This window comes from Ylistrum balloti, unplaced genomic scaffold, assembly GCF_031769215.1.
Source record: "Ylistrum balloti isolate Yb309-2 unplaced genomic scaffold, AGI_CSIRO_Ybal_v1 Utg371092, whole genome shotgun sequence".
Taxonomy (NCBI): Eukaryota; Metazoa; Mollusca; class Bivalvia; order Pectinida; family Pectinidae; genus Ylistrum; species Ylistrum balloti.
This window is the reverse complement of record NW_026782602.1, coordinates 138,969-151,367: the sequence shown is the minus strand read 5'-3', so window position 1 is coordinate 151,367 and position 12,399 is coordinate 138,969. Positions and strand designations below refer to the sequence as shown.

The window sequence follows — 12,399 nt, the reverse complement described above, 5'->3', positions numbered from 1 at the left end:
ACTGTCTGTACAAGTCTAATTTTAGCGTTTTAATGTCTGTACAAGTCCAATGTTAGTGTTATACTGTATGTACAAGCCTAATGTTAGTGTTGTACTGTCTGTACAAGCCTAATGTTAGTGTTGTACTATCTGTATAAGCCTATGGTTAGTGTTGTACTGTATGTACAAGACTAATGTTAGTGTTGTACTATCTGCACAAATGTAATGTTAGTGTTGTAGTCTCTCAACAAGCCTAATTGTAGTGTTGTACTGTCTGTACAAGCCTATTGTTAGTGTTGTACTGTCTGTACAAGCCTAATGTTAGTGTTGTACTATCTGTATAAGCCTATGGTTAGTGTTGTACTGTATGTACAAGACTAATGTTAGTGTTGTACTATCTGCACAAATGTAATGTTAGTGTTGTAGTCTCTCAACAAGCCTAATTGTAGTGTTGTACTGTCTGTACAAGCCTATTGTTAGTGTTGTACTGTCTGTACAAGTCTAGTGATAGTGCTGTACTGTTTGTACAAGCGTAATGGTAGTGTTGTACTGTCTGCACAAGAATAATGTACTGTCTGTAGAAGACTAATGCTATTTTTGTACTGTCTGTACTAGCCTAATGTACTGTCTGTACAAGTCTAATGTTAGTGTTGTACTGCCTGTATAGGACTAATGTTAGTACTGTACTATCTTTACAAGGCTATTGTTAGTGTAGTACTGTCTATACAAGACTAATGCACTGTCTGTACAAGTCTAATGTCGGCGTCGTAATGTCTGTACAAGTTTAATGTTAGTGTTGTTCTGTGTGTACAAACATAATGATAGTGTTTAACTGTCTGTACAAGCCAAATGTACTGTCTGTACAAACATAATGATAGCGTTTAACTGTCTGTACAAGCCTAATGTTAGTGTTGTTCTGTGTGTACAAGTCTATTTGTAGTGTTGTACAAGCCTAATGTACTGTCTGTACAAGTCTAATGTTAGTGTTGCACTGTTTGTGCAAGCCTATTGTTAGTGTTGTACTGTCTGTACAAGCCTAATGTTAGTGTTGAACTATCTTTACAAGCCTATTGTTAGTGTTGTGCTCTCTGTACAAGTCTAATGATAGTGTTGTACTCTCTGTACAAGCCTAATGTACTGTCTGTACAAGCCTAATGTTAGTGTTGTACTGTCTGTACAAGTCTAATGTTAGTGTTGTACTATCTGCACAAATGTAATGTTAGTGTTGTACTGTCTCAACAAGCCTAATGTTAGTGTTGTGCTGTCTGTACAAGCCTAATGATAGTGTTGTACTGTCTGTACAAGTCTAACGTTACTGTTGTGATATCTTTACAAGCGTATTGTTAGTGTAGTACTGTCTTTACAAGCCTAATGTACTGTCTGTACAAGTCTAATGTTAGTGTTGTTCTATCTGCACAAATGGAATGTTTGTGTTGTACTGTCTTAACAAACCTAATGTTAGTGTTGTACTGTCTGTACAAGTCTAATGATAGTGTTGTACTGTCTGTACAAGTCTAATGTTAGTGTTGTACTGTCTGTACAAGCCTAATGTTAGTGTTGTACTGTCTATACAAGACTATTGTTAGTGTTCTACTGTCTGTACAAGCGTATTGTTAGTGTTGTACCGTCTGCACAAGCCTAATGTACTGTCTGTACAAGCTTAATGTTAGTGTTGTACTGTCTGTACAAGCGTATTGTTAGTGTAGTACTGTCTGTTCAAGCTTAATGTACTGTCTGTACAAGCGTATTGTTAGTGTAGTACTGTCTGTTCAAGCTTAATGTACTGTCTGTACAAGCCTAATGTTAGTGTTGAACTGTCTGTATAAGCTTAATGTACTGTCTGTACAAGCCTAATTTTAGTGTTGAACTGTTTGTGCAAGCTTAATGTTAGTGTTGTACTGTCTGTACAAGTCTAATGTTAGTGTTGAACTGTTTGTGCTAATCTAATGTTAGTGTTGTACTGTCTTAACAAACCTAATGTTAGTGTTGTATTGGCTCTACAAGAAATATTGTTAGTGTTGTACTGTTTCTACAAGTCTAATGATAGTTTTGTACTATCTTTACAAGCGTATTGTTAGTGTAATAATTTTTTTATGTATTTTAGTATCTGGTTGTGATATCATGTTTTACTAACGAATGTAATATTTTACTAACTTGAGGACCATGTGGTAGATTAGCCTTTGGCTAAACATGTACTATCCTCTTTAAATAAACTCTATTATTATTATTATTATAATTAATATCGGAAGTCCAATGTGGACTTCAGATGCAGCTACGTATTACCGCATACCCATTCGTTTCTGGAATTTAATTTTGAACTCTGTTTTGACTTAAATTTCTTCGCAATAATTTTCCAAAACAATAGGTCTGCCTGCATCTGAATCTTGAGCATGTGGATACCAGTGACAATTTCGAGATATAATGTGAGGTAGCTGACCAAACAACAGAGCCTACTTTAACAGAAATACCAACTGATCTAAAGGCATTGTTGGAGGAGTCGTCACAACAGCTCAACGGTGAGCAAACTGAACAGTTATAGGCTCTCCTTTGTCAGTATCAGGATGTGTTTGCTAAAGACGAGTTTGACTTGGGCAATGTTACGGCATTACAACACACAATAGATAAATGGGTAAAGAAGAGGCTCATTTAAAGAAAATAGTGGAGACAGGGATGATTCAGTATCAGAATGGACATCAGCCCCAGTACTGATAAGGAAAAGGGATGGTTTAGTTAGATGGTGTGTCGACTATCGAGCATTGAATGATGTTACTGTCAAGAACACATTTTGTCTTCCCTCAGTTGAAGATTTGGCTTTTGGGGGAGTGCTGAGCCAAGTGCAAGACGGCATGGAGAAAGTCATAGCCTACAGCAGTTTCTCTTTGACGCCTGAACAAAAGAAATATTGTACAGCCAGAAAGGAACTGTTAAGTATAGTGCGCTTCACAAGGCAGTTTAAGTACTACCTGCTTGGAAGAGCTAGGCTCCAGCACAACCAACATACCGTCTTGCTGGGGATTCAGTTTAAAGGAACTGGAAGAGGAACAAAGAAAGGATCAGACATCTAAATTAATTTTGGCGTTCTTGAAGAATGATACTTGATACTGAGCCACAGGAGAATAAATTATTCATGGCCTTCCCAGAAACCAAGTATTATTGGGTGAACAAAGAACTGTTTGTACTGATAGATGGAGTTCAGTTCAAGAAGAAACTGGAAACTAGTGATTTGAACTTGGTGGTACCAGCTGGTTTACAGGAAAAAGCAATTCAACTGCATCATGACATTCCATCTGCAGCCCATTAAGGTGTGGCCAGGGCAAAGGCTAAAGTGAAGGAAAAGTTCTTTTCGGCTGGTCTTTCACGAGATATTGAATCCTATGCTTTGTCTTGCGACTTGTACAACAAGAATAAGAAGAACAAGTGTTACGGCAAGGTGGCGATGACCGAGTATCATGCAGGAGTTCCTATGGAGCGGGTCAATGTTGGATTTTTGGGTCCACTACCCAAGACGCCAAGTGGAAATTAACACTGTCTGATGATTGTAGATCAGTTTACCAAGTGGGTAGAATGTGTTCCTCTCCCATCCCAGAAGGCAGAAGTGACTGCAAGGGCTGTGGTCAATGATTTTTTTCTCAAAGTTCGGATGTCCTCTTCATCTTTTCTCGGACCATTGGCGCAACTTTGAGAGCAAGTTGTTTGAAGCTCTCTGTCAGGCTCTTCAAATACATAAATCTCGGACAACACCTTATCGACCCTCGTCCAATAGGCAGGTAGAAAGGTTTAATCGGACACTGATGGATGCGGTGCGGTGTTTTCTAAGCATGTCTCGAAACAGTTAGGACGAGCATCTACAGCAGATTGCTGGGGCTCTCCGAGCATCAGTAAATCTGGGTTTACCCAAAATATGTTAAAGTTGGGAAGAGAAGCAACCACACCGGCTCAGTTAATGTTCCCTAACCCATCAGTGAGTTCCGAGATGACGGAAGAGTATGTGGTGACACTACAGGAGAATATCAAAAAGGCCCATCAGGTGGCCAAAGAGAAGCTCAAGACTACACTTAAACAAAGGAAGAGGTATTATGACTGAAGATTTTGCAGAGACAATACGCGGAAGGTGATGTAGTGTATCTAATGGAAACTGCAGTGGTCAGGGGGAAATGTAAGAAACTACATTCTCCTTGAAAAGGCCTGGGTATTATTGTCAACAAGTTGTCTGCATATCTGTATCGTGTCAAGCTTCGGAATTCAGTATTTGTCACCAACCATACAGGATGATGCACTGCAGAGATAGGGAAATACCAGCTTGGATCACAGTTTACAAAAATAGATCCACAGCTGACGAAAGTGCAGGATACCATGACGCTAAAACTGAATATTGCGTGTGCCAGAAGCCATGCAATGGCCGCTTCATGACCCAATGTGACTATTGTGATGAGTGGTACCATGGTTCCTGTGTAAACATTTCTGCCACCGATGCATTGAACATCGATATGTATAAGTGTATACGGTGTGGCGGTACTAGCCACTAGAACTCAAAACCCTTTCTGGTTCTTTGACAGGAATGGAAGGGAAGCGGAGGTTACTGAAACGAGTGGAGGACTTGGAATCCCGACACTGCTTATATGAGCCAGCCAAGGCCTTCGTTACCCAGAGCGGGACACACCTAAACGATCCTAAGGAGCTCAAGTCGGTGGTGCGCCGGATGATCACCGTAGCAAAGGACATCCTCCGAAAAGGAGATAAGAGCTGGGCTACCCAGAATTGGCTGGTCTGTGTAGCTACGTGTCTGCACGAATTTGAACTTCTTGATGCAAATTGGATGGACAGCGAGTTTCATCATAAAATATAAACTTTATTAATTTCACAATTGCGAAACAAGCTATGTCAAAATATACTAATCACTCTTGTTGGCCCGGATGTAAGCTCGCGAGGCGTCTTATTGTGGGAGGAAACCGGAGTACCCAGGGAAATCCCACGTGGTCGGGCAGGTGAACCCTTACCTTTTCACGTCCGTTCCGGGAATCGAACCCCGGTCGGCTAGGTGAAAAGCGAGTGCGTTACCACTGCGAAATCCAATCATTCATCACGTCGCAAGGGCAAGCTATGAACCCGTATCCCATGGCACGATGATTAAAGATGTAAGATTAGCCACGGACAAAACCTTGGAGAGAAGAACAGAGGATCTAGGCACTGCGGCTTCTTGCCCTGCCAGATCTGATAAGGTTGCCCTGAGCATAGCTTCTAGTATGGAAGTGGATACTCCAGACTCCTCTATATTGGAATCACCACAGAAGGGGTCATGCGAGAAGACTGGTCGACTTTTGGGTTCAGAAGAGGAGTTTGCCTTGCCAGAGAGTGGCCATGGTATTGGGGAAAGGGAGGACTTGCCTTTTCGTCGGGTATCCTTTAAAACCAAAGTTGAACACTCTAGTAACCAGGAAAGGCCGAGGACCTCAAGAGATAATCCAGAAAGGGTCTTACACTAAAGGGGAAGGTGACTTCTTGTCGCGTTCCCAGGAGTAAGGAGACCCAACCTCCTCATCAAACGAAGACAGGACAGAGAGTGGTATCGCTTTCTAAGCGCCATTCAGTTGATTCCGGGGTTTTTTCATTTCAGAATATTTTATTGTACGGATCGTATGTACAAAAGGAATTGGGCAACAGGCAAAGCCTATATTAGCCCTCTCCTTAAAAAATATAACAGTAATTACATGCACATTACATATGAATATAGCTTGAACATAATCTTCTTGTATTATTACATAACTTAGATAGAAGATTATTTGTACTATTGAGTGAACTTCAATGGACAAGAAACATTCTAATGATCAGAATTAATGTAATACTAAGCTAATTTAGAGTTCAGAAAAATCTTTTGGTGTCTCTGATGTATTTCTGAACCGCCTCCATAATATAAATATTCATGTTTATAACTTGAGGCTGAAAACCATAAATTAACGTTTGAATATTGAGTGGAATGGAAACGTTTATTGCTGACAAAGAGTTGAGTAAAGTTAGTCTTTGATTAGAAAATAGAGGACAGTGCAAGAAAAAATGTTCACGATCTTCTAATGGAGCACCACATGTACAAGCAGGGCTATCACTAAGGTATGAATTGAATAAATCAGAGTTCAGATTACTTGCAAAATTTCTTAACTGACATAATATTATGTTAAATTTCCTATCACCTTGATATTTAAAAACATTAGAACATAATGGATAGGCATCCGTATCTGATGAGTTTAAACATTCCCTTTTTAATGCTGCAAGTGATGTCATTGTGGGTAACAGACAGGCTGGCTCATTCCATTCTGACATAAGTCTTGGAAAAAAGCTAGAACTATATAGATTCGTTCTTGGTAAAGGACAATCAAATAACCTGTTATGTCTAAAGTTGTAATTGACAACATTGTTAAAAAAGGGAAGTAGCAAGTCAGATACATGAGATGGACATATGCTGTTAAAAATTTAAAAAAATACAATATTTTGATGTAAGTGTCTTCTCATCCTAAGTTTAACAAAGCCAGTCTCTTTATATAGAGTGTCATGGCTAGTGCCTCGCCTTAGTCCAGATATAATTCGCAATGCTTCAAGTTGGACTGACTCTAAGACGTCACACTCTCTCTGGGAACAGTTGGCCCATACGATATCGGCATATTCGAGGATTGGACGAATAAATGAGATGTAAATTTTCTCAAGGGATTTTCTATCAATCTTAAATTTTAACATTCTAAGAATATTAAGTCTTGAACAAGCCTTTTCATAGATAAAGTCTATATGAGATGACCAGTTGGCATTGCCATTGAATACAAGACCAAGATGTTTATGATTAGTGACATTATTGATTACTTCATTGTTAAAAATAAGATCAGGATGCAACGTCTCAGAGTCAGCCCTTCTTGAAAAAAGAAGAGAAACTGTTTTATCCGGATTGAATAATATACCCCATTTTTTAGCCCAAGTGGAAATTTTGCGTAGATCTTCATTGAGTATGTCAGCAGCCTCCTGTCTGTTACCCTCTATCAGTGTATATAAGGATGTGTCATCAGCAAAAAGCTTAACATTAGATGATAAATTATCTCCTATATCATTTATATATAACAAAAACAAATATGGCCCTAAAACTGACCCCTGAGGTACCCCCGCCTTTAACGATTTCCAGTTAGATTTGAATCCATTTAAGACCACTCTCTGTCTCCTATCCATTAAGTACGAAGAGAACCAGTTCAATATATTACCACAAAACCCATATTGTTTTAATTTGAATAATAAGCCATCATGCCAAACCCTGTCAAAAGCTTTGCTTATATCGCAAAATATCATTCTGGCTTCTTTACCTTTATCCAAATGCTTTACAATAGCATCGTATATTGTTAATAATTGATAGACAGTTGAATCTTTAGGGAGAAATCCTGATTGATTCTTAGAAATAATTTTATATTTTGAAAGATAATTAAACATATATTTAAAAACAATTTTTTCAAGAAGTTTACTAAAAATAGGAGTAACAGAGATTGGTCTATAATTGGATGGATTACTTTTTGAACCCTTGCACTTGTGCACGGGTGTTACATGAGCATTTTTCCATACAGAAGGAAGGGTACCAGTGGAGATGGACTTGTTAAAGATAAGAAATAAAGGTCTAATTAAAGCTTGAGATACACCTTTAATAAATGTGGGAGGAATGGAGTCAGGACCTTGAGGTTTGTTAGTATTGAGTGTGTGAAGTTGGTCAATTATGTCTTGTTCTGTTATGTCAAAGGTCGAGAAGCTATGCTCAGGTCGGTTAAAGTCGGTAGGTAAATCGTCAGCAGTCTTTTCAGTTTCTGATATTGATACAAAATAATTATTAAAAGATTCTGCTTTATCGGTGGGGTGCATTTTTAGTATACCATTGATAACCAAAGGGGAGTCAGTTTCACATTTGTTTTTAAAGTTCATTACAGATTTTGCAACACGCCACCATTTTCCCGGGGGTATGGATTTGTCTATTAAAGATGATTGTAATTTTGAAAGATAGTTTTCTTTTGCCTCGCGTATTAATGCAATTACTTCATTCCGAATACTTCTAAACTTTGTCCACGAGGCTGGGGTATTTGCAGTTTTGGCTTTAGAATGCTGACGATTTCTTTGTCTTATTTTTAGTCTTATGTCATTAGTCATCCAAATTTTATCGTTAGGCCTAATAGTTACAATTTTGTGAGGAACAAATTTATCTAAAGCAGTCAAGATTTTATCAGAAATAACAAAATTCATATCTTCAATATTTCCATGTAGTTCAGAGTCCCAGTCGACCGAATTAAGATAGGCATTAGCCCCGTCATAGTCAGTATTATTAAAATAAAGCAATGTCTTCTTATAGGCACGTTTCTTTAGAGTCTTGAAGTTGAGGTCAGCACTGACAGGACAGTGGTCACTACAAGAAGGAGGATGAACTTTGCTATTAGTTACAAAATTTACGTTATTAGTTAGTATGATATCAAGTGATGTTGAAGACTGAGAAGTTATCCTGGTAGGTTCAAAAATAGTATTTTTAAGACCATATTTTGATAAAAGGCGGTGAAAATGAGAGTTTGGATTAAGATTTAACATGTTAACATTAATATCACCTACCAGGACAACTTCTTTCTGTAGATCCACAATACTGTCAAGATTATTGTCTAGTCTATCCCAAAAACCTACGAGAGAATTAGGGGGTCTGTATATACAACCAAGAAGAATAGGTTTATTGTTAGTTGTTACTTCAGTCCATATTAGTTCAAGATCATCTGATTCTAAATCATTTCTACGCTTTATGCTAACGTTATTTTTGGTATATATAAGTATTCCGCCACCATTATTATCAGTCCTATCCTTTCTGAAAATATTGCCAAAGTTTTCAAGAGATATGTTGCTTGCAGAAATGGAATTATTAAGATGAGTTTCAGTTACACATAGGATATCGTATTCAGAAAATTCAGCATCAAGAATGTGGGTCTTGTTTCTTAAAGAACATATATTGATATGACAGATAGATAAATTATGAAGATTGATATTGTCTTGTGGATAGGGTCCAGGGTTCGGATGAATATCGCCACAGGCTAGTAATATGTAGAGAGGTAGTAAATGAAAGTGCAAAATGATGGAAGGCGAGCTCATTGAACCATCAGAGACACCAATACAAAATAGTTTACCATTCACAACTCCCTCCATACCAGGATGAATCACTAATTTAGCCATTGTCAAAAAGGATATACATGGAATGTGATGGATAATGGTAAGGAGAGTGATGTGAATGGACAAAGGAATTCATGATAAAGTACAATTGGAAAAGAAATGGATTAAAATATCGTAAGCAATGATTACATGTGTAACTGTTATTATTATGAAAACCGGCATGTTGTGCCAATAAATACATTTTAAACAAGTGTAACAAAACGGCATATATACATATAAAGACAATGAGCATTGCTTTATCATTCAATGATGTATGTTTGGCATAAGACATCATAGATTTTTTCAAGTCAATAGATATATCGACATAAGAATCCGTCCCAGTGATATTGAAAGCAAACTAACAAGTGAGAAGTTTATATAGACATCTAAGAGACCGATAGCACAAGAGCTCTATTTTTAGATACTAAATGCAGAATTAATTCAACAATGTAGGGTACGAATGGAAGAAGGAATAAAATGAGATGAACACAATTAATCTTTCAATGTCATCTTGTCAATCGTTACTGACATGCATTTATTGATTCATCAGTAGTTACTATATTGAGTTAAAAAAAATGTACAAATGTTCACTCGAGGTAATTGAAACCGTAGATAATAGCACTCTGCGAAAAAAAAAAAAAAAAAAAAAAAAATTTTTTATTGATAGGGGCTATAACGGAAAATGAGATAATCAATTATGGATGACACTATACTTCTTTTATCTAAAAAAAAAAAAAAAAAGAGAGAAAGAAAACAAAATGAAACAAGATAAAACAAAACATTTTTTTATCGTTATCGTATTTACTACTTGACCGTCGTCGACCATATATCTATGAAAAAACATAGTATCACTATTTACAGTTGAAGTATATTTTCAGCTCATGATATAATGTACAGTATATAGCAGGGGTTGTTTAAGTCACATTTTGATCTATTACTTTCAAAATGGTAAGAACAAATAAGTCTCACAAAGACAACAACACATAAGATTATACATGGGTAGAAGATGGCAATAGCTACATGATGTTACTGATTTCATTAAGTATTTTGTGTAAAATATTCTTTGCACTTATATTCATGCGCTATATGAATAGCATAACCATACACATATATAAATTATATATATTTAAAAACAGTAACAATAGAATGTGAGAAGCTCATGTTTGCAACCGTACAAGCATAGACATATTAATAGTACTTTTTAGGTATAAGTCACAAAACAGAGGTTATCTCTGTCTACCAGGGAGAATTAGTAAACGTATATCTAGTTATGATTAAATATTTAATATTTTTAATGACCCTGCTCCCCCAGGCATGTTGAAGGTGGTGGAATTACTTGTAGCATTTGATGCACACTTCCACCTCGATCGCAACGTCAAGGCTATAGGACTGCCCCAAGGAGCATCATTTGAGGATGTTTTGGCGGGACCAGCTGTGGAGAGTGGGAAGGAAGTTGATCTGGTTGGGTCGTGTGTGTCCTTCTGTGATCCCTATACCTATCCGGCCGGGCGGAGTCTTCTTGACCTTCCCGAGGATATGGTAGTTGCAGTAGGCCTCCACCCCAAACACCATATCCGTCACCAGAAAGACGAAGATGACTCTTTCCGGAAATTAAAGGAGCTTTCTTGGCTAGGAAGAGTCACTGCAATAGTTGAGATGGGGTTGGACCACATAGAGCCACGAAGGCGCTGGCCAGAACAGATGGACCTACTGGAGAGAGTGCTGACGCTTTTGCGGGTACGACACACCTTGGTGCTACACTGTAGAGGAATGCCAGGTGATACCGGGACAGAAACCTACATGTTGCTGTTGCACCTTGTGAGGAAGAATGTACCTGCTGATCAGAGGATATACTTTCATTGCTTTTCTGGAGACGAGTATGTTCTCAGCCAGTGGTTTGCAGCGTTTCCCGACCTGTACCTGGGATTTACCTGCATGGTCCAGTCTTTCTCCGGCCCACAGATTCGTGCCGTGAAGGCAGTTGCGGCAGACAGGATCGTCTTGGAGACAGAAGCCCCATATTTTGTGGGAGCAGGTCATAGGTATTCTGCTCCGAATCAGCTTTATTCGGTTGCGGAGATAATCGCTCCAATTCGGCAGATCCAGGTCTATGTACTTCTGCAGGCATCAGCCGAGAATGCCAGGAGACCGTTCAATCAACAGTGAGCAGTCGTCTGATGTACCTTGGACATGATGCTTGGTCCAGGATGAAAGGAAAGACATCGGGGCACATGGCTTCTTGCTATACTCTGATGAATGCGCCACTGAGGCTTCTTGCCCAAGACACATTAAGGTAAGACATTCTCCCAAAATTTGTTGAATATCACAGTGGCTTTTGGCCCACATCAGCATGCAGGGACATAGTCAACCTCCGACGTACCTGCAGGTGAAGCATCCTACCGGGGATCAACGCCTTCATCATAAAGTTGGGAGGAGTGTAGTGAAGGTATCCGCGTGGGTAGGATTTACCGGGGTAAGTATTCGCCTCTAGTGTGCAAGGGGTTTGAGTATTGCCGGAAGTAGCGCATGCGCAGTGTGAGAAAACAGAGTTAAAGCGAGCATGGAAGCTGGTATTTGTGTTATTGGGAGCTGTCGCCGCAAGACCACTTAGGATACGAGTGACTAACTGTACAAGTATTCAGCAGCCACTTTAGTTTTTATATTTTATCTTCACTGGTTTTGGCTGCAGAATACAATAACTATCACTATCTAGTTTACATTTTCAACTCGAATAACATAAAAACAATTATTCATGATAGTCATTGCTTGAACAAAGCCAATATGTTATTAATGTCATAATTTAATGATAATTATGCTTCATAAATTCTTGCTACGGTTACAAAACCATATTGAAATTTCAAAATTATTTAGTGCAAAGTAAATATTCCAACATGTTTGTTGTTCAGCGACAAATCTCGTTTATTACCGACGAATAAAGTGAAACTATAAACAAAACAATGAAATTCATCAGCTCGGTATGATTGACACAAAACGCGCTTTTTTGTCGATAGAGATGTACAAAACACCGAAAACATGATTTACTTAGTAAATAGGCATAACGATTAACTGATTAAATCACAAAACTTACAGTGTATGGAACCACAAACCATATTGAAAGGAAAATATGCATTCGATGCATCGAAAATGTGTTTCATAACACGACGTGGTAGCAACGTTTGTTATTACTGAAGAGCAAACTAAGGGGAGTAACTCTAATCAACATTCCTT

General features: G+C 38.3%; 2 protein-coding genes across 2 annotated transcripts; both read left to right on the top strand.

The window, feature by feature from the left end:
- Positions 1 to 3,952: 3,952 nt before the first annotated feature.
- Positions 3,953 to 4,825, top strand: LOC132560660 (lysine-specific demethylase 7A-like). Its single transcript, XM_060225326.1, has 3 exons — positions 3,953 to 4,050; positions 4,247 to 4,491; positions 4,536 to 4,825. The coding sequence occupies exons 1-3, from the start codon at positions 3,953 to 3,955 to the stop codon at positions 4,823 to 4,825; spliced, it is 633 nt and encodes a 210-aa protein (XP_060081309.1).
- A 5,660-nt stretch (positions 4,826 to 10,485) lies between these two features.
- On the top strand, positions 10,486 to 11,337 carry LOC132560659 (3'-5' ssDNA/RNA exonuclease TatD-like). The gene has a single exon (XM_060225325.1). It carries the CDS (start codon positions 10,486 to 10,488, stop codon positions 11,335 to 11,337), a length of 852 nt encoding a protein of 283 aa, XP_060081308.1.
- Positions 11,338 to 12,399: the final 1,062 nt, after the last annotated feature.

What these genes read in the sequence shown, in the direction of transcription:
- LOC132560660 (XM_060225326.1), top strand. Translation starts at nt 3,953, where the DNA reads ATGACGGAAGAGTATGTGGTGACACTACAGGAGAATATCAAAAAGGCC. An exon ending in ACACTTAAACAAAGGAAGAG is followed by an intron (nt 4,051 to 4,246) that starts GTATTATGACTG and finishes CCAACCATACAG; the next exon opens with GATGATGCACTGCAGAGATA. An exon ending in TAAGTGTATACGGTGTGGCG is followed by an intron (nt 4,492 to 4,535) that starts GTACTAGCCACT and finishes GTTCTTTGACAG; the next exon opens with GAATGGAAGGGAAGCGGAGG.
- LOC132560659 (XM_060225325.1), top strand. Translation starts at nt 10,486, where the DNA reads ATGTTGAAGGTGGTGGAATTACTTGTAGCATTTGATGCACACTTCCAC.